Source organism: Arachis ipaensis, chromosome B09 (assembly GCF_000816755.2).
Source record: "Arachis ipaensis cultivar K30076 chromosome B09, Araip1.1, whole genome shotgun sequence".
NCBI classification, from domain to species: Eukaryota; Viridiplantae; Streptophyta; class Magnoliopsida; order Fabales; family Fabaceae; genus Arachis; species Arachis ipaensis.
Genome location: NC_029793.2, coordinates 141,744,164 through 141,764,816, shown reverse-complemented (window position 1 = coordinate 141,764,816; position 20,653 = coordinate 141,744,164). Strand labels below are relative to the sequence as shown.

General features: G+C 37.9%; 4 protein-coding genes across 5 annotated transcripts; 1 reads left to right on the top strand and 3 right to left on the bottom strand.

The window, feature by feature from the left end:
- On the bottom strand, positions 4,825-8,018 carry LOC107617405 (putative pentatricopeptide repeat-containing protein At5g08310, mitochondrial). Of its 2 annotated transcripts, none has more exons than XM_021110949.1 (3): positions 7,747-8,018; positions 7,654-7,681; positions 4,825-7,621 (listed from the first exon to the last, which is right to left on the bottom strand). In XM_021110949.1, the coding sequence occupies exon 3, from the start codon at positions 7,604-7,606 to the stop codon at positions 5,129-5,131; it is 2,478 nt and encodes an 825-aa protein (XP_020966608.1). In that variant the 5' UTR covers positions 7,607-7,621; positions 7,654-7,681; positions 7,747-8,018; the 3' UTR covers positions 4,825-5,128. The 2 variants fall into 2 exon arrangements, with proteins under 2 accessions (XP_020966608.1, XP_020966607.1); XM_021110948.1 differs by having other exon boundaries at positions 4,825-7,624; positions 7,657-7,685; positions 7,751-8,018.
- Positions 8,121-9,491, bottom strand: LOC107617407 (thioredoxin X, chloroplastic). Its single transcript, XM_016319163.2, has 2 exons — positions 9,037-9,491; positions 8,121-8,612 (listed from the first exon to the last, which is right to left on the bottom strand). The coding sequence occupies exons 1-2, from the start codon at positions 9,358-9,360 to the stop codon at positions 8,406-8,408; spliced, it is 531 nt and encodes a 176-aa protein (XP_016174649.1). The 5' UTR covers positions 9,361-9,491; the 3' UTR covers positions 8,121-8,405.
- LOC107617408 (pentatricopeptide repeat-containing protein At3g59040) lies at positions 9,667-12,959 on the bottom strand. The gene is made up of 7 exons (XM_016319164.2): positions 12,758-12,959; positions 12,371-12,671; positions 11,954-12,244; positions 11,598-11,846; positions 10,959-11,083; positions 10,626-10,724; positions 9,667-10,371 (listed from the first exon to the last, which is right to left on the bottom strand). The coding sequence occupies exons 1-7, from the start codon at positions 12,823-12,825 to the stop codon at positions 9,816-9,818; spliced, it is 1,689 nt and encodes a 562-aa protein (XP_016174650.1). The 5' UTR covers positions 12,826-12,959; the 3' UTR covers positions 9,667-9,815.
- Positions 13,066-13,995, top strand: LOC107617409 (E3 ubiquitin-protein ligase RING1; the record flags this gene model as incomplete). Its single annotated transcript, XM_016319165.2, is given in 1 exon segment — positions 13,066-13,995. A coding segment is annotated over 1 exon segment (834 nt), but the record flags the coding sequence as incomplete, so codon positions are not given.

The following is a 20,653-nucleotide window of genomic DNA, read 5'->3' as shown; positions in this document are numbered from 1 at the left end:
TTATAACATGAGTGCATTTACTGGCGGAAGTTTCTAGTGTTGGTTAGTTGAGGTAGTTGTTTGATAAGGTTGATGCATATTTGCAGACTAGTGGAAAGAATTGGTGTGAGTTATTTGTCTGAACAGATTCTGTACAGGATGAGGTGCCGCTGAAGTCTGATGAAGAAGATGAGCATAGTGGGATGAAGATGAACATTGCATGGAAGGTGGGCAAACTGGAAGCAGATGTGAGAAATGTAAAGCTGATGGTCCAAGTGCTTGGTTTAGGGGTATTCGTGTTATTTGTGTTTGTGTTGATGTTACTGTTGAAGGTTTGATTAGGTAGAGAACTGAAACACAGAACCAGTGAATCCAGTTTATGAACAATGTAATTGACATTAGTTTGTTTTTGATATATTGAATGACTATTTGGTTTTGTTTTTGTAAACATAATTGAACATCCAATTATGTTATGGATAAGCAACAATAGCAAAACCTTACATAAGGCATAATTCATAACTGAATGACAATAACATTAGTTCATATAAAATTCTGCAATAATGCATTGATGACAATAACAAGCAAAAAAATACTGAGCATTGTTTCAGTTAGATTCCAACTTAGTATTTAAAAGTTGCAGAGGTGTCTATGAATCACCATGACCAAACAAAAAAGACTAAGATAATTGTTTCACAAAATATTACAAACTTTCAGAATTTCAACCAAAAGCTAGGAACATAATCACTTCTTTCTTGGCGGTTTGAACCCTGGGATGGGCACAAACTTAAGGAAGTTGGCCAGCCTTGCTGCAGTTGCCTCACTAGCGCCCTCCATTGGATTGAATGATGCAGAGCCAGTTGGAGTAGGTGACCTTCTTCTAAGTGACAGTTTCCCAGGTCTTGTAGGTGTCTTCCTCTTTTGTTCATGCTCCTGCAATGCAGACAATACCTTACATAAGGCCTAGAAAATAAGATGATTGTCAAATAATAAAAACACATTACATGAAGCATTATTAAACACAATACCTTTTGGGAGTTTTCAGTTTCAGAGTATGAGGGCTGAGACAAATCAATCTCAGCCTGCTGGACATTCATTTCCACAAGAGTGGCAGGAGCAGCGGCAGATGCAGTAGCAGTAGCAGACGTTGTTGCAGTTCCAGAGCCTGTAGCAGTAGCAGAGGCACTTGCAGCTTGAGGTGCATTGGAAGTAGTTGTTGTAGCTGACGCAGAGGCAGTTGCAGTGACATTCTGAGCAGCAGCCTTAGGGTCTTTAGCAGCAGCCTCCGTAGCTTTCTTCTTCGTAGCCTCTGCAGCTTCAGCAGCCTTCTTCTTCTCACACCCTCTTTTTGTATAACCTTTCTGCAAGCAATACTTGCAAGTGAATGGTCGTAGCTGTCTCTTCAGAGTGGTGGTTGGCTTTGATTTCTTGTTAGACTGACCCCCCTCATCCGCATCCTTCCTTCTCTTAGTTTGGAGCTGTCCAGGTTTCCTTTTATCCAAAGGTGTCAATGGTCTGTTGTTCTCAGATCTTTCCCATAATTGTTGGTCAGGTAAAGAATTTATGTGGTGGGAGTAAGTGGCTTTGTACGACTCCATTGTGAGGAGCTTGTGGCAAAAATCCTCTGGCCACTTGTTCAGATCTTTCCATTGCTTGTTGAAATTCCTCCACAAATGTCATACACAGAAACGGTGATGCACATTGGGCATCACCTCCTGTACAGCATTTATGAGTCCTTGCAACACAGAGTGGATGCAAATAATAATTAACTCAGATACAGTAGAGAGAAGTTTATAGAATACACAGTTATATGTTCACCATAATAGACTTTGATTTTTTATATTTTCACCATAGTAGACCCTGAATTTTAATATTTTCACCATAATAGTCCCTGAGTTTGTATTAAACGCACCATAATTGTCCCTAACTTTTGCTATCGTGCATCTAAAGTAGTCCTGCCTTAAATGAGTGGACGACATCCTGCCTTAAATCCATTCTTGCAGCCACTTAAACACACATACATTTTCTCAAATATGACATCACCGTTTGGCTGTGGAATGGTGTAAATTTGGACAGTTGAACCTGGGTTGGTCTTTAACAGTGTCTCCCCATAGTCCCTCACCATATATAAGGTTTCTAGCATCAGATAGTGCCCTTGAGATCGAGTTCCTATTCAATGACAGATCATACTTGATCTTGAAGAAGGTGTTTGCATCACAATGCCTGAAGTTGGAATACTTTCTGACTTTCTTCACCAGCTTACTAGCGACCCAGTTACGATTGACTGCTCTGTTCTTATCCTCTCTTGCATAGCTATGATCATCTCTGAAAGTCTTCAATTGCCAGCAAGTATCGTCTCGGTCCTTGGAAGCAAAGATAACCCAACTGCATTCCTTCACCTTGCAAACTGCCCTAAGCCTCTTCCTATCATTTTTATTGAATCGAATACGCCTTCCCTCCTGGATGGTGTACTCCCTAACAGCCTCTTTAAAATTCCACTTCGTATTAAACTTTATTCTAACCTCTAAGTGAAGCTCCCCGAACCTAGCCCCCTCTCTAAAAACTGGAAACACCTCATCAGACTCGGTCTCCTCTTCTAATTCGTCTTCAGAATTGGGTGGGGTTTTCATCTCCAATGAATGCCAAGAGTTGGCACCATCAGAATCGGTCCCAGGATTGTATGCATCATAATCATCATTCTTATCAGTTCCTACTTTCCCAAAATCCACTTCAACATCAGAATTAATCTCCACAAAAGCATCGTCATCAACACAAATCTTCTCCTTCATCTTATTCTTCCCCTTACCCTTATCCTGTGAATCACTCTTATTACTTGTTTTCTTCTTACCTTTTACCTTACGTGAAGGAACATGGTCCGCAGCACATGAATCAGATGAGTTGTTTTTCCTTACTGGTTTATAGGGCTCATCTTCTGAACTATCATCAAAATTAGAGGACTCCTCATCAGAGGACATCAACATCACTGGGATCTTGCTACCCTGCTTCTTTTTCTGAGCCTTTGTGCCTCCTATCCCAGTGGCAGACTTCAGGCAATACCTCCTATGAACTTTTGTTTGATTTGGTTTCGGGGTGTTCTTGGCCTTCTTTTTAAGTTTTTGTTCAATCGGCACCTTAACAGATGCTTTAACCCCTTCCTCCCTAGGTCGACTCATATTAGCAGTAGGATTCTTTTCATCATTTGGCCTAGCACCATCGTGTGGGGCAGCTGCAACATTTTCCTTAGCTTGCGTCCCAAGGTCCCTTACTTGATCATCAATGTATACCATAACCTCCTTCCCTTCTATCAGTTCAGATGACGAAACCTCATGTTCAATGTAGATATCAACAAGACCCGCATTCTGTGAACCCATCTCACACATCTCTCTTAGGTCTGCATCACTCTTTAACTTCCTCAATCCCTCCCCTATACTCTTTTCAGGTACAAGCCACCAAACTTCCTTCATTCTGTCATAACCTAGCTCCTTATAATAGTTTCTCAGGTAAAATACTTCCAGCCTATCCACCTCAACATCACCAAGGCAGTTTCTGTAGTAACCAATTTTTCCATCCACACCATTTTCAAAAGTTCCTCCATGATGAAACATAATGTTTAGTACTTCATATATCTGCGAGATAAGTAAACAAACAAATTAAACACATGCAACACTAACTTCTGACCATAACTAGAGAACCGTATCATTAGAGGAAACAATCTTTCTTGGATACATAAAAAAAACAGAGCAACCCAAACCCTATGCTAACAGCGTAACCACAAAAAACCTAACATAGAAATCTAAACAAAACACCAAACGAAGATGAAATCTCCTTCAATCAACACACCACGTGAAGAGCCATCAATGGAAACCAAAAAAAAAAAAAATTTAAACTTCAACTACACATTGTATTACTAACCTTGTTGTAGCTGACGATGACGATACCCTCTGCCTCAACAACTTCGTACCTGTGGTGTCCTTCCTTCTCCTGCCAATGAACTTAGTCAAGAACGTGCCCTAACGTCACAGCATTCTCTGGACGAAAAAGAGAAGAAACGTTTGAAGAGAAGTAGGAGAAAGACTAACGAATGATCAACCCTCTCCCCAAGCAACCTTTCAATTCCCCTCCAAGGCAAAACGACGTCGTCCTAATTCATTAACACCCTCCAGGCAAAACGGCGTCGTTTAAGGCTGCCTATGTGGACCATAAGCAGTCAGCTCAGCGCTCCGGTTGCTGAGTCACGCCGAAATTGGGTGGAAGGACCAGGATTTCGCACGGAGCTCAATCTGAAGGGTGCAATTAGAGCATTTCGAAAGTCAGGGATAACATTGGTGCGCGAGCTCAATCTGAGGGATTACTTTGGGAATTTACTCACTACAAACTAGAAGTAAATTTCATAATTCCACATTTTAATCTATCACATTCAAAAATTGAAAAAAAAAAACTCAGAGAAAAGAGTAATATTTTAAATAAATTTCTAAAAACGCTAATAAAATATTTGTGTTTGATAAATTTTTAATGACTAAGTTTCTAAAATATTCGTATTTTATTCGTGTTTAGATGATCTGATTAATTTGACTAAATTTTTATCCAACGACTCCCAGCTATCAACTTTATGTGAAGTCGACTACATTTGAGTTTCTACCATCATTTATTACTTCATTCCTTCCAAGTGGGAGACATAAAGGATAGAGACACAAAATTTTATGTTCTTGTATTCTGTTTGGTTGATAAACTAGAACAAATGATGAAAATTTAATTTATTTTTATTTTTTCATTCAAAAAATTTGAGACAAAAAAATATAATAATAAAAAATATAATTATGAAAAATTAACAAGAATAATAAAAAAAAAAATAAAAAATAAGTTGTGTTTTTTGTTAGTGTCTTAATGTCTTTTTTGTTAGAATTGATACAAAATACACTAATTCAATATCTCTAGACATATTATTTCTATCCATGTCTCCTCTGTCAAACATGACTTTGTGTCTCTGTTTCTTCATGTCTCAACATCCTGTCTCTGTAAACGAACGTATCCTGGTTCCCTCCTTCTCTTTCATTCTTTTGTTCCTTTTCCAATTTGATATGTAACTTTGACTTCCTTTAGATATAGCTAAAAGTGGTTGACTAGAAAAGATCAACATTTTCACTCCAAACAGTCAAAAACCATGTGTTGGGATTTTTCCCTCTTCCCTTAGAACCTGGATACCAGAGGATGTTTGATGATCATTAGAAAATCTACTTATCGCATCTACGGCAATACTGTAATTTTTATCATGGGGTTCAGGAAAAGATTCTGAATCAACCATCTCTTTGAAAATCTCAAATGCTGAGATCAAGTTTAGATCAGACAAGAAAGCGCTCATCAATGCAATATAGATGAATGAGTCGGCTTTCATTTCTCTCTGTTCCATTTCGCGCAAACGACGGAGGGCTGTAATTGGCCTACCGCATTTGCAAAGACCATGAATGAGTGCCATGAAAGCAATTCGATTCGGCGGACAACCCTTTTTTTCCATCTCTTTCCAAACCAATAGAGCATCATCAGGCCTGTCTTCTCTGCATAATCCATCTACCAAAGTTGTGTATGTAATGATATTTGGTTCCCTACCTTCTCCAGACATTTTGGAAAGAATCGCCATAGCCTTATCAATAGAACCATTCTTGCAACAAAAATCAATTAGCAAATTGTATGTAACAACTGAGGGAGAGAGACCCTTCAAAACAATGTCATCTAACAAATTTTCAGCCTCTGCGAATCTGTTGGCTTTGCAAAGCCCACTTATCATTATGTTGTAAGCAACCACATCAGGACAGTGGCCACGAGAACACAAATCCCTGAATAACTTCAGAGCTTGATCCAATTCCTGCATCTTGATCAAGCCACCAATTGCTGGAGAATAGGACACTATATCAGGAAGGAAACCTTCTTGAATCATGCTGTTAAGGAACTTACATGCTTCTATTGCCCTCCCATGATCAGATAGCTCTTTCACAATACAGGTTGAATGTTTTATCCACGGTTCATGCCCACAAGCACGCATCTCCTTCAGCATATTGATGGCTCCTGAAACATCCTTCCTTTTACACAGGCACCCATATATTGAGTTGTGAGTGAAATGAGTTGGTTCAATTCCTGATTCTTTCATCGCTGTCAAAAGCTCAAAGCTTTCCTCCAATCTATTGGAATTGCATAGATCATTGATCAGATTGTTATAGATTGAAATATTTGGTTTGCAAGCTAATTGTTGCATATCATGGACGAGGCTCAGCGCAAGGTCCAGCTGACCATTTTTGAGCAGGCCATCAATAACAATGCTGAAGGATGTGATATTAGGTAAAACCAATCTCTTGACTCTGATGAAATTATTTGTATCAGCATCAGTACCAGATTTGCTTCGAATCATCATCTGAAGAAGGTGATAAGCTTCATCCATCAACCCATCACCAACATAACTATTCAAAACAGCATTATAAATCAAAACAACAGTTTTATCATCTTCCTCTTCCGGGATTTCTTCTAGTATTCTCACAACCATAGTCTTGTCTGAAAAAGATGACAGCAAGTTCGTGAGGATTCGAACATCAGGTAGGATGCCAAGTTCCTTCATGTCCGAAATCAAGCTCAAAGCTTTGTTAGTCTCTTTATTCCTGCACAGTCCTCTAATCAGAACATCATACAAGGAAACATCAGGAGTGAAACCAGCCTTCCTCATTTTATCAAACAACTGGAGGGCCTTATCAATCCGAGACTCTTTCACAAACCCATGAATCAGAACACAGTAAGTCTTCTCATTCATTCTCATTCTCTGCTCCTCCATTCTCTCCACCAACTCAAACGCCTTATCCACCTCACCCCACTTGCTGAAAGACAAAGCCAGCATGGTCCAAACACGTTCATCAACCCAACCCTTCTCCTGCATTGTGTTATAAACACTCAAAGCCTCTTCAAACCTGCGAGAATTGCAATATGCCTGCATGACCGGGGTCAAAGTGAACTTATCAAATTCCCAACCAAATCTGTGCATTTCGTTCAACCTCTTCTTCATCAAATCAACGGAACCAGACTTAGACAAAGCCTCCAACAAGCAATTGTAAGAGTAATCATTTGGAATGCAGAGACCCTTCAGGCGCATTTCATCAAACACCTCGTTTGCTTCTTCAACCAACCCAGCACTGCCCAGGCACCGAACCAAGAAACCGAGTGCCCCAGGGGGGAAAGAGCAACGAGATTGGACGATGTCTTTGAGAAGAGACTTCAAAGGAGGAATTTGGCGGGAACGGGACAAAATTGAAGCCATGGCATTGTAGGTGTAGCAAGTGTGGCGGTAGCCATGTTGGGTTGAAGCCCAATTGAAGAATGTGTGAGCGAGCTTCCAGCTGTGGAAGCGGTTGAGGACGGATTCGACGAGGTGAGAGGTGAGGAAGGGTGCGATTTGGGTGAGTTCAGGGGTGTCTGGAGTGAAGGGTCGTTTGGTGAAGATGGAGATCAGGGCATCGACGTGCGTAGAAGAAAAAGAAGAAGAAGTGGGTGCTTGAGAAACCGAACGAGTGGTGGAAGTTGAAAGTCGTAATCTTTTGGAGAATAAGAGATGACAAAGAGCACAGGGATTCGGTTTGAGGATTCGCACTGCCATGAGAGAGAGAGAGAGAGAGAGAGAGAGAGAGTGTGTTACACCCTGTAAGAAAATGTTCGTAATATTAGTCCAATAGTTTCACTTAGGTAGTTAGGTTGGCTACTGTAGGATCTCTTGGTGAATCACACAGCACATGACCCGTTTAGAAGTTCCTTTTCCCTATGAATTTGTCTATTTTTAAGCTTCCTTGAGATTAAGATACTAAAGCACGGCCTTTGTTCATGTCCTATAAGATCTTTATTTTAAATATTTGGGTTTTGCTCTTTTGGAACAATGATCATTGTAATACTTCAATTACCTTTATGCCATACCATTTTTGCTTTTCAATCTATTACACTGCTCTATTTAACATTGAAGTCAGTTATATATAGTTGCATTTCTAATATATTGAATTCTTTGCTACTTCCACAATTGTCTATAACTTTGTATAAACATCATTGTCATTCATGCAGAGAAGAAGCAGTGCTGGGGATACTATACTGGTGGTGCTGCAGATAGAGTTCTGAATCATTCATTTAAGGCTTCCAATTTTGTGGAATAAAATTTTGTAATAACGTCAAATTTCACAACCCTAATTACATTAAGCCTCTTGATTGTTTAACAATGTTACCAATTACACTTCTGTCAAAGGAGAAGAAATTTATACACCTGAATCAAACAACAAAGGGAAACCCAAAAAGGGATAGAAAGTCACAAATTTACTTAAAACAAAACATCCTGTATTTGCAGCTTATGTTATACAGTTGACTCAAGAGTGTAGAAATCCGGCAAACCGAGAGGGAAACAGAATTTCGACTCGCTAAGAAACTGAGATTGATTCCAATAAAGCATCCACATACTCTTTGAGTTTAACTTTGGTTATTGCACCTTCTCTTCTGCTTTCTGGAACTTCCTGCCCATTCTTGAAGAGGATCAATGTTGGTAGCCCATAAACTTTGTACTCTTCGATTAGCCTAGGGTTTGCATCATGATCAATCTTCACCACTGTTAATCTGTCTTCATATTCCTGCAATTTATGATACAAAACATTTCAGTTTGAGAGAATATCCTTAAGAACATTCAGCAAGAAGTTCTGTTCATTGAACCAAAATCACCACCTCATGTAAAGAGATCACCATGATAAGATGTATTGCATTTCTTAAAATCCTGTCCTTACTTTCATGGTTCATCAATATAAACCATCCCAAGCTTAAGTATGTGTTGCTAGCATGGCAAATATCTCTCTATTAAAAAAAATAGTGTTCTTTTTTAATACTTTTATTTCATTCGACGAAGACATATGAAATAAGACAACACTCTAACCAACACTCTAAATTTTGTTATCAAAAGAAGAATTATTTATTGTTAATTAATTAATTAATATAATCGGATAGTAAGAAAACGGGACGATAAATTCTTCAGGAAAAAGGAATTTGGAGGGCGAGAGAGACCTGAGCTAGGGATTCCATAGCGGGAGAGATCAAACGGCAAGGACCGCACCAGTTAGCGACGAACTCAACGAGAACGGGACGGTTAGCCTTCAAAACAGTGTCGTTAAACTGTGTCTCGTTGATCTCTGTGATGGCGGTGCCGCAAGTAACGGTGAATTGACGGGAACAGCGGAGCTTGGGGCATGTAGTTCTTCTTTGGGAGGAATAAAAGGAAAGCCTCGCCGGAACGGAGCAGTGAAGCAAAGGAGCAGAAGAGTAGGAGGAGGCGGAGGAGGTAGATGCAAGTGTACGGAGTGGAAGCGTCGGAAGTGACAGCGATGCCATTTGTGAATCGCCAATCGAGAGGAAAGGCTCAAAGTGAAGTTCAACGATAAAATATGATATGCCAGGAACCAATGCTGTCACTCTCCCCCATTTTTCATTCTTGACCACACGTACATTATATGCCAAATATTTATATATAAATATATTTTTTTAATAAAATAATTAAATTTACCGTTACAGATTAATCAATTTTTTTGTTGCATGGTTTTTTATCATTTTAATTTTGCTTCCTAATTTATCTCGAAAGAAAAATAAATCCTTGACAAAAGAGCTTGTTGGTATAAATGCATCAACAGTTTTTACGTATTGAAATGAACACTTTCGAAAATAATTGAAGAAAAAGAAAAGAATTGTTTGTCTATAATATAATTGCACCACAGAAAAAGAAAAACATAAAGATCCTAAATTTGACAATAAACAAAATTTGTAATGAGACTTCCAGAACTTCTCGGTCATCAGCTGGGAACTCTGGATTGTTCATCATAGGCCATGCTCAACTGTGCATCAAAATATTCATAATTATGTTCTTGATCGTTATCGTTATCATTCTCATTCTCATTCTCATCATCATCTTCATCACCTAATTTGCTAACACCATTAACTTTAGGTAAATTGGAATGCAATGCAAGGTCATTAGCCTCTTTTCTCTCCTCCTCTGTATTTGCTAAAGATAGAAGGACGTTTTTGGCTTTCTGATCAGGAGACTTCATTTCCTTGAACCAAAGGACAGCGCTGTCGAAGTCACCGGATTTTCCATATGCATCCATGATGTTGGTCAGAATAGTCTGATTCGCCTTGATGCCGCGCTTAAGCATTTCCTCGTACTTCTGTGTTACCTTCCCAAGATCATTTATCTTAGCATAACCTTTGATTAAGGTTCCATAGGTTACAACATTGGGCTCAAAACCATCTTGTATCAATCTCTTGAAAAACTTCTCAGCACCCTCCATGTCAGATGCATTCACATAAGCTGATAACATGGTAGTGTATGAGCAAATATCCGGTGAGCATCTGCATGGAGCAAGTACAATGATATGAGCAGAATGCTTCCTCAATGCTTGATAGCAAGAGAGATTAAATTTTAAAGGGTCATCATAATGTAAGATGCTCATTGTTTTCTTCATTTAATTAAAACATAAACCACTGTAAAAAGCGGAACCAACATAGGCGAGCAGCGAGCCTTTCATTCGGCCAGTGATTTCTTGCAGAAATGGAATCCTACTCAATAATGAATCACAGTATAAGGATTAAGAAGTACAATTTACCTATCTCTTCTCATGCTCTTAAACACTGTCCGAGCTTGTTCTACCATTCCAGATATTGAAAATGCATCTAGTAAAATATTGTAAGCCTTCCTGGTTGGTCTGTGAAACAGAAGAAAAATTCTGTAAATTAAAAACCTTTACTAGATAAACTATAACTAAGTTGGCAAAAAAAAATAGACACCAATCAACAGCAGTAAAAATATTGAGATGTTAAATTTCATCCATGCAAAAAATATAGTGTTCAGTCCAGTTGATAATGCACCAGTTGACAGGTTACAGCATTCTTTCAAGTCATGATGTAATAATAATCATATTCTTTATTCTTTAACATACCTGACACCGGCATCAAGCATTTCCTCAAATACAGCTAGTGCTTCTTCCTCCCTCCTGGCCTTCCCGTAAGCATTGATGAGTAAGGCATAGCTCACAACATCAGGTCTGAGACCAGCTCTTTGCATCTAAAATAAGGCATTGACTTCAAAATCTGATGAATTAATTATAAACAATATATTAAAGGGGGAATAAAGTAGATGAAAACTAATGGACAGTCTTGAAAATGACTCGGATCAAATAAATTTTGTCTAAAATTACTAATGGTTTGGTATTTTATCAAAAATCTGACTGAAACAAACTGGTGCTCATCATTCTGATACAAAGAACTAGGGATGAAAATTGAGTCTTTACTGAAAATTTACAGCCTATCTATCTCATTTGAAGAAGCATTTCTAAATAAGCAATTTTTTTCTTTATACAAGCAAGCTCAAAATTAGTTCCTTTTCCTTTGGAAATAACAAAGTAATTCAATGTTCAATGTACACGTATTAAGTTTTCAATTAAAAAAAGAGAAAAGAGTAATATCGAAGATGATGCTGCCTGTAATAAGAATTCATAGAATACAAGAGTTGGAATTAGACTATCCCAAATTTACCAGAGATTTTATGAAAGATAAGTTTGACAGACAATTAATATTACCTGATCATATATGTTTGAAACTTCCTTGTAATTTGTTTCAAATGACATCAAGCTGTTATATGTAACTGTAGATTGTTCAATTCCCCGTTCAGCCATCACTGCAAATGCCTTGCGAGCCTTCTCATAACTTCCTGCCTTCTTATACATATAAATCATCATATGAAACATCTTCTGATCTGGTTTCAAAGGCGATTTTTCATCATTCAGTAGATTTTCAAATACTTCTTCAGCTTCTTTAAACTTGTTCCCCTACAAGCATATCAGTAATAAAAATGCAAAAGCGAAAGTTAACGACATTAACTCAGCAATATTTCATAAGGCAAAATTAAAGTGCATAGAACAAGATCTATGTTTACCTGAACAAACGCATTGAGTATTATCTGATATGTTACTGCAGAAGGTTCAGGGCCTGATCTCTGCATCCTACGAAATATTGTTTCGGCGCTACTGCATCGACCTCCTTTCGCATATGCCTCCATAAGTGCAGTCTGAGCTACTACATTTGGTGGATACCCATTCTTATTCATCAAGCTCAAGACCTTCTCAGCATTATTGAAGTCTCCCAGCTTTCCATAAGCCGTTATAAGCATAACAAAATCCATCTTACCGAAATCCCACCAACTTTGAGTCCGAAGCCATTCAAGAATCTAGAAAATTAAAAAAAAATCAAACATGTAGCAATTAATTAGAATCATCAACAAAGTACCAAGCAAGAATTTCATAGGGCCACAAAAAGTGTTATCTATATATATGTATAATTTTTCATTGTATACCTCAACAACAAAGTTCCACCTTTTGAGTTGTTTATACCTAACCAAGGTACCAAGGATAAGGTCTCTAGGAAGAGTGTGGTTTGCTTTCTTCTCAGAAATGAGGACGGAAACAGCGGAACCGGTCTCGTCAATTTGGTTCATGAGCCTCCTCCAATTCTTCTGATCAGCTTCATCAGCAGCATCCTTGAACACTTCCAATTTCTTCCTTCTCTGCATGAACTTTCTGGGTGCAAGCATCCCCATACACACCACCCCCATTCTCCCATTCATCTTCACCCTCCCAATTCCATACTCTCTCTTACTGCAGCAAACACTACACACTATTACACAACAAAAACAGGAAGAAAAAACGAAAAAGAAAGAGAAACAAGCTTCAAGATTGAGTACCTAGAATGAAGTGGCTTCAATGGAAGTTGTCCTAAATGGTAGTGCGTCTTCGAAATGATGCTACACATAGCACAAAACCACAAGGATGAAGAAAAAATGCGTTTTTCTCTGCAATAACACTTCCCAATCCTAAATCCCCTTTGTTGCAAACCCGGAGACGAAGCTGTAAATATCTATTCATCATTATCATTATCAACCGTTGCAGATTATTTGTCGGGCTAAGAAAGAATGAAGAAACTCGGTTTGGGCTGGCCCAATTATATTTCGGTCTGGCCCAATTATAGGCCCAATTTTTTGTTGTCCCTTTTTACGAACGGAAGGCGAAGAGGGAGGGGGTTGCTTCTTTCTCCTTCGTTTCGTTCGAAACGAGGTTCTTTGAATATTGGTGTTGTTAGTCAGAAACCATGTCGTCCGGCGAGGCCGTCGTCGGCGGAGCTAAGCCGTACTTCTGTCACGTTTGCACCCGGAGAATCACCGTCTCCGACGAATCCGAGCCTTTCTGTCCGTTTTGCCTCCAAGGCTTCGTTGAAGAATTCACCGATCCCAACCCTAACCCTAACGAAAACATCTCCTTCAGTTTCGGCCCCGATCCTTCCTCCGATGCTCAACTCCCCTTCCATCCTTTGTCCTTCCTCCCTTTCCTGCTCTCCTCCGCCGCCGCCGCCGCCTCCACCACCATCGACCTCCAGAACCCTCGCATCTTCTCCAGTTCCTCCGGATCCACGCCGCGGCATGAATTTATTCGATCCGATATGTTCGACCCATTTATGTTTCTCCAGAACCACCTCCAAGGCCTTCGCGCCGACGGAGCAAATGTACAATTCGAGATCAACCACCCTTCGGACCCAGGGTTTCGCCTTCCGGCGAACATCGGCGATTACTTCCTCGGTCCCGGCCTCGAGCAGTTGATTCAGCAGCTAGCCGAGAATGATCCCAACCGTTATGGTACCCCGCCGGCGTCGAAGACAGCCGTGGAGAATCTTCCGACGGTGACGGTGGACGACGAGTTGCTGAACTCCGAGCATAACCAGTGCGCGGTTTGCCAGGACGAGTTCGAGAAGGGGTCGCAGGTGAGGCAGATGCCTTGTAAACACGTCTATCACGATGATTGCTTGCTTCCGTGGCTTCAACTACACAATTCTTGCCCTGTTTGCCGGTATGAATTGCCAACCGACGACCCTGATTATGAGAATCGGAATCGCCAGGGGGACGGTGGTGGTGATGGTTCGAGGTCTGGCAGTGGCAGTGGCGGTGGCGGCAGCGGCAGCGGTGACGCTTCTGGGGGTAGACCTGTTCCCAGGACTTTTAGGATATCTTTGCGATACCCGTTTGGTTCGGGTGGGTCTCCGCAGGAAAGTGGCGACAGAGGATGGGAAAGTAGGCAAGAAGATTTGGATTGAACCGAAGGAGATGTGAGTTTGTTATGATTTCAGGATTGAATCTTTTTTCTGTATAGTATGATACTGCTATTGATAACTGATGCCATTTTTTGTAGTTTGGTAAGTTATTTTCTTGTTGTTGTAAATTATCTAAACTGCATCTTGTGATTTTAACTAGGGATTTGTTAAACTATTAATATTCCATGTGTATACTTCCATTATCTATCTTGTTATTTTGACTTGTGAAATCTTAAACATAATTTCTGTTGAGGTTCTCCCACTTGATGCTGCTCAATTTATCTTTTGCCATACTTTCTTCCAAACTCTTAGATATATGTTTGTCCATGCCCATGTTCTCTTGGTTTACTAATTAAATGTAAATATGTGGATTGCTTGTTGGATTTTTGGATATATTTGTGCATTCAATAATGATGAAACTACGTGTTGATATCAAATATAAGTACTTACAAGAATAGTTTATCATTTGATATATCTGCAGGTATCATTTCGTGTTGGAAAATTGGAAATTATCCCCTCGCATTGCTCTATTTATGGAAGTTCTTGTCTCTCCAAACCCGCCGTTCACCCTCTTCATCTATAGAGATACTAGGCACTGTTATTTAAGTGATTAATCTTTTTTCATGTGTACAGATCATTTTGCAGTGTTGACTACACCCTTTATTTGCTCTCTCTGTGTTATCCAATATCAATACCGCCCTTTATTTACATTCTTTCTTTGCCCAACATATAAGATACTTATCAATACCATGTCATGGCTCAATCCTTCTTCACATAGTGTAGGAATGTATTAGTGATTAGCCGACTCGCCAAATAAGTTGGTATCACCATTTAGATCAAAATTTTAGAGTAACGGTCATCTGTGGAGGGTATTTTAATTTTTTTCTAATTATTAAATCGAATGTTGGTGTTAGTTGTTATTGTTAGAGTAAATTACTAATTTCGCCACCGAATTATTAATATGCTGACAAATATGACCTCTACTTTTGTTAACTACAAAAGTACATCTCAAATATTAAAAATGCTACAAAAATGTTTGGCATAATAAAAGAGTTTGCTCTGTTAATGGAACTATTTGAGGTGTCAAACGTATTTCGTTATACCCGTTCTCCTTCTCTTTTGTTCTCCCACACTCTCCAAAGTAACTACAACAATAATAAATAGCATCCCAATCACTCCCTCCCTCCCCCAAACCTTCTTGGAGTAGCGGCAAGAACATCTCCATCCCTCCCCAAACTATCATTGTTTCTCTCTTCAAGTACGATGTTGCCTCTTCTTCTACGGCTCTCACTGTCTTTCTCTTTGTCTTTGGTCATTCTCTTACTCAGCCACTTTTCCTTCTTTAATTCTTCTCTCTCGCCACCTCTCTTTTCTTCTTATGTTCCGTTTGACATTTCAACCAGTTCTATTAACAAAGTAGATTTTTTGTACGGTTGGATATTTTTATAATATTTTTTAATATTGAAGAGATATTTTTGTAATTTAACAAAAATAGAAGTCATTTTTGTTAGCATATTGATTATTTGAGAGCAAAATTAGTAATTTACTCTTATATAGGGATGTTAACGTGGCAAGGCGGGGGGCGGGAGCTGTCTCCCTGCTCCCCATCCCCACTCCTAGATTTGCTCCCTGTTCCTGTCCCCATTTTCCGCCGGGAAGGAATATTATTCCCTATCCTCATTCTCCACAGGATCTCATTCTCTGCGGGGACTCCATTTCCCATCTCTCTGACAATTCTGACTAATTATTAATTTCCATAGGAATAGAGCTGAAAGTATTTATCCTATACAAAATAGCAAAATTTTATACAAAAAGTCTAAACGATAAGATGGTGACTTCTTTCAAAATGACGTAGTGGGGGACGCCATGGCGAACCAGAGTACAGAGCAGTGGATGAGGTGGGGACGCGACCACAGAGAGGAGAATGGACATGACGACAGAGTTGTAGAAAGGAACGCCACGAATATAGAGAACGACGCGGTGAGGGTGATGGAACAATAAGGGATGACAATATGGTGAGACGGGAGAGTGGCGAGAGGTGGCTGCAGAGAGGTTAGATGGAGTATGGACGACACTAGGGATCTATGAATTGAAGAAGTGTTATGCAAATGAGGATTAGGAATTTTAGGTCTCTCTCTTATGTGAAATGACTAAAAAACATATATGAGAAATAAACTATGAAGGACAATCAAGTAAATTTATGAATTTTGCGGATTAGCGGGAATCGCGGAGATCCCTGCTCAGGTCCCCATCCCCACGGAAAAAATTTTCTACAGTCGAATCTCTATTCGGGGCAGTCTCCGCAGGGATTCCGCATCTCGAGGAGTTTTGCCATCTACTCTTATGGTTTCTTACTAGGGTTAAGTACTTTTTTCCGTCCCTAAGGTCTTAGATCAAAATCAAAATCATCCCGACCTTTTTTTCTTATTAATATCATCGTCAACGTTATAAAACATTATAAAATCGTCTTTTTCACAAAAAATCATAATCTTTGACAATTTTACTCCTAGTAATTAGCACTTATTTCTATTATTATATTCTATTTTATTAATTTTTAAATAATCTTAACTAATTCTATTTTTCATTAAAATTGCATCTTCTATTATTATATTCTATGTTGAGATATAATTTTAAATACATAATACCTCTTGTTATTATATTTTTTTTCAAATAAACTTTTGTTTTTTGATTTTTTTTTTACCAAAGATAGGAGACTCGAACCCGCGACCTCTTAATTGAGTATGGGGAAACTATGCCATTTAAGCTATACTTCATTGGCTTTTGATTTTGTTTTTTCATTCCAACTATCTATAAATTTTAAATACTTAAAAATACCTCTAGTGATAATATAATGTGTATTAATTAAAACAATCATGAATGCCATTTTCATAAACCATAATCATTTCATCTTCGATTTGCGGGATAACTCGGGTGACCGTTTTGTTTTGCGAGTTTCGCCTGCATGCCTCTGAGTAAGGGGATTATTTTCATGGATTGTTAGTGAAGAGATTGGAGCAGCTGAATGTGGCATACATTGTGTTGTGTTCTCAGATGTTATTCTAGTAAAAATTTGGACTAGTTTTTTTTTTTGGGTCAAGTAGATTGGACAACCCCCAATCTTAGGTATCACAACCTATGATGCACGTACACTGACACGGACACGGGACACGACACGACACTGGACACCTCGACACGCGGATTTTAAAATCTTATATGACACGGGGACACACATACATATAAAATATAAAGTATTTTTTAAATAAATTGTAATGATATTTTGATATTTTATTAATATTAAAATATAAATTAAAATTTTTAATTATTTTTAATGTCTTATTTTAATTATAACAAGTATTTAAAGTATTTTTTGTTTTAATAAATAATAATATATACTATATCTAAATTTATTTTAAGAATATATGTAAAGAATAAGACTGGACACGTTGACACGTGATGGTATTTAGGTGTGCCAAGACATGTTCGGAGAAAAATTTTTTATTTTTTATTAAGACACGGTTAGACACAGCAGACACGCGTGTCGGACGAGTGTCGGTGAGTGTCGTGTTCAAAATGTATCCGACACTCGAACACGACAACTCAACGAAATGTCTGTGCTTTATAGATCACAACACACCCACACTACACACTCACTCATATAACACTTTAAGAGTTCATATTCAACACTTGGTGCATTCACCAAGGTTTGAACCCGGATGCAGCATCCTAAGAGGCATATGGTTTATTTCACCTCCTGTTCCTCTAATTTTTTTAAAATACTTTCATCATCATATCTTTGATGTTCCAAAAAAAATAGCTTCACTGTAGCATGCTTAAAAGATGTGATTTGTTGGTGGAGCATAAAAGAAAATAATAATAAACTCTAACAAAAATCACTAGGTATAACATTACATCTGTTGGTGGATCAACTCTCTGGAGGACCCAATTTTCAAAGACAACAAAGCTATGAAAAGGAGTTGTGCCTTCCAAAAATGAAAATGAGTGAAGAGTTTATATATCTAAGATCAAATACTAAGGTTTTATATAGTCAAAATACAAGTCCGATTGAGGTGATTTGTTCTCCATGACAAATAAAGATAGAATTCTTAATCATGTATTCTTTTTATGTAAAACAATTATCTTTACGAATGAAAATGATAAAATGGTAAAGCTTTCAATATTGCTTTCTAAAAATTTTGGGTAATTTGAAGGAATGGAAAAGACAGGAGGTTTTACTGGCTTTTTTACTGAAATGCGCATAGAAAATTCTTTAATTCCCAATATACGCAAGATTTGATCTTTCTCCTCAAATACACACGGCCATTTTGCTTGGGTCAGTCACGAAATGGTTCTAGACAGCAAGTCAAGAATGGTGAGCACGAAATGGTGCATTGGATCTGACACGGGCCACATCTTTTGCAGCAGGCACGAAATGGGAGACCTCGCCTATGACACACACGAAATGGTAGAATTTGTGTATGAAGCACACAAAATGGACCAACTCAATGCAGGCACACACGAAATAGGCAAAGCAGTGGAATACTTTGCGTTTTCAATTTTTATGTATTATTCAAGGACTTTTTTACAATGCAAATTGTAATCATGTTTTATATTGCCAATAGTTTAACATAGATTCCATTTTCCCTCATAATTTTAAAGTATCATTCTTTTGATTTTGATCAACATTTATTTTTTTTATTAGCTACATGTTTTTCTTCTCATGATGCACTAGTTGATATTCTGCTCTAAAACATGTTTAACTGGCTGCAGGAGCAACTTTGTGAAAGGAAACGTACAATTCATGAATTGGAAAGGAAAATGGAAGAGAAGGAAAGAGAACTGCACACCATTAAAATCTTTGCAGAAGGGAGCGTGATCATTCAGAAGTTGAAAGAGCTCAGCATATGAAACAAATACATGATCTTCAAGAACATATTCAAGAAAAAGACAGGCAGCTTATTGAGTTGCAGGAACAGGTAGGCTGCTTACATTGTGTGCTTTGTTTCTATGATAAAAGTTTATTAGAAAAGCTGCTGCTTTACATTTCTCTGTGATTTCCAGCACAGAGTAGCTCAAGAGACCCTAATGTATAAAATGAACAATTGAGAGAAGCCCCAGCCTGGATAAACCGTGTTCGTGAGATGGATGTTTTCCAATCAACAACAAACTAGTCATTGCAGGCTGGATTGGGGGAACGTACAGAGCAGTATAACCAGCTCTGGATGGTTTCCAGAGACAGGTTTATCAGCAATCCCGTCTTTGCTTAAAATATCTTTGTTTTTGTGTTCCTTACTTCCTTTTTTACCGACAAAATGTATTATTTTGTATTTTTGTTTATTCAGATTGATATTGATGAGATGCATCACCATTGCTGTGCCCGTGTCTGCTGTGCCTGATTTGGTTTGTCCATTTCGCTTTTGCCACGCTTAAAATGGGTTCTCCATTTCGTTGCCACCATGCCAGAAATGATGTGGAAATCCATTTCGTGCCCGTCATTCTAGAAATGGCCCTGCACATTTTGAGAAACATTTCCACATATGCGCATTCTGGGAATTAAAGAATTTTTCAAGCGCATTTCAGTAAAACATCCAGGTTTTACCACTTTAAAGAATAAGATATTATCAATGTTTTCATAATAACATTGAATTTTTGAAAATTTAATAATGTAATTGTGTTTGAGTGCCATAAAGTAAATTGATCTTTTAGAATTCACAATTTGAATAAAATTTATATTGGAATGGACAATAGAAATATGACTGGATGAAGATCTTCATCGTGTTTTATATAGTGGCCTCATTAAGTACATGTGTATGAGTTGTTGAAGTGGTTGCACATTCTATGTTTTGGTCTTATTTGTATGAATTTTGTATCAAGATATTTTTATTTTGAGTTTGATACTTATTTAAAATAAATAATCACATAGTTAGAAGCCAAACAATAACAAAATGATTGCAATGTAAACCATGTATAAACACTTGTTTTTGGACCTAGTGTCCTTCCTCTTTTTCATTTTTAATTTTTATCAGCTTTGGTTATTAGTATATTTTTGTTTGTTAACATATTGTTTTAACTTTTAACACAATTGACTACATGCATATTAAAATCAGTCATCGAAATTAGTTATTAGTATAAATTATATATGTTAAAATATAAATATATATTAAAAATAAATTAAATCGTATATATTTATACACAAATATATTAATAACTAATTTTAGTATACAAATAACATTTTTGCAACACAATAGGCCTCTTGCTAAGCTTTCGGGAGGGATGCAATTTCCGTTGAACAAACAAGGTTAGTAGTTGTTATCGACCTATCGTTTGGAACCTGAATGGAAAAGTACCAAATAACATCATTATTGTTATTCATAGTTGAGTAAATAACTATAGAATAAACTATAAAAAAAATGTCTATAAATTATTAAATCGCTGAATTTTATTTTTAAATTTGTTAACAAAAATACATCCTCAAAATATTTTATAACGTGATAAAAATTAT

Bases quoted from the DNA above. Each gene is read 5' to 3' on its own strand.
- LOC107617405 (XM_021110949.1), bottom strand. From the start codon at position 7,606: ATGGCAGTGCGAATCCTCAAACCGAATCCCTGTGCTCTTTGTCATCTC.
- LOC107617407 (XM_016319163.2), bottom strand. From the start codon at position 9,360: ATGGCATCGCTGTCACTTCCGACGCTTCCACTCCGTACACTTGCATCT. The intron at 8,613-9,036 runs GTCTCTCTCGCC...CATAAATTGCAG, and splicing joins CTATGGAATCCCTAGCTCAG to GAATATGAAGACAGATTAAC.
- LOC107617408 (XM_016319164.2), bottom strand. From the start codon at position 12,825: ATGTGTAGCATCATTTCGAAGACGCACTACCATTTAGGACAACTTCCA. The intron at 12,672-12,757 runs GTACTCAATCTT...TGTTTGCTGCAG, and splicing joins TTGAAGCCACTTCATTCTAG to TAAGAGAGAGTATGGAATTG. The intron at 12,245-12,370 runs GTATACAATGAA...TTAATTTTCTAG, and splicing joins GGTGGAACTTTGTTGTTGAG to ATTCTTGAATGGCTTCGGAC.